Source organism: Cystoisospora suis (genome assembly GCF_002600585.1).
Source record: "Cystoisospora suis strain Wien I chromosome Unknown contig_7386, whole genome shotgun sequence".
In the NCBI taxonomy this organism is placed as follows: domain Eukaryota; phylum Apicomplexa; class Conoidasida; order Eucoccidiorida; family Sarcocystidae; genus Cystoisospora; species Cystoisospora suis.
In genome coordinates, this window is record NW_027160171.1 from 5,449 (window position 1) to 5,953 (window position 505).

At 41.6% G+C, this 505-nt stretch overlaps 1 protein-coding gene across 1 annotated transcript in view; it reads right to left on the reverse strand.

Moving 5' to 3' along the window:
- Positions 1-505, reverse strand: part of CSUI_010422 (uncharacterized protein) — a 2,052-nt gene that overhangs the window by 1,401 nt on the left and 146 nt on the right. Inside the window, exon 1 of the mRNA XM_068070526.1 lies at positions 1-505. This exon is cut by the window's left edge and continues 1,401 nt beyond it; it is cut by the window's right edge and continues 146 nt beyond it. Within this exon, the coding sequence (XP_067917499.1) occupies positions 77-466 (390 nt within the window). The 5' untranslated portion in view covers positions 467-505 and the 3' untranslated portion in view covers positions 1-76.

A 505-nucleotide genomic window follows, 5' to 3' on the forward strand; every position in this document is an offset into this window, starting at 1 on the left:
TCTCGCCCACAGCATTACTGAGGAAGCCTAGCAGTAGTCACATGAGTATTCTTCTTCATGATAAAGAGACAAATTCCTACATGACTCGACAACGACGACCCGCCCTCTGTATATACACCTGACTGAAAAGTATAAGACCGCCATCGTTCTTAACAAGAATACTACAGATAGATAAAAAGAGACAAGCGCAGGACCGGAAAGAGAGACCTAGACAATTCTTTCTCTCTCTTAACGAACAAGATGTATGAATACTGGAGACCTGCGTGTGTATGAGAAACCCTAGAAAGGGGAAGTACAAAAGAATGAATGAAAAGAAAAAAGTTTCTCGTCCTTTCCTTTGCAACCTTTCTCTAGGCTCCGAAAATAGAAGAAGAGATATCAGCAAAACCTTCACAGAGAGCTCAGCAATGAAAGAACACAAAACGCATGCACATGAGGTCCCTACATCTTCTATCTCTCTCTCCATCTATAGCACGTACATGATCTTTCTCTCTCTCTCTGTATA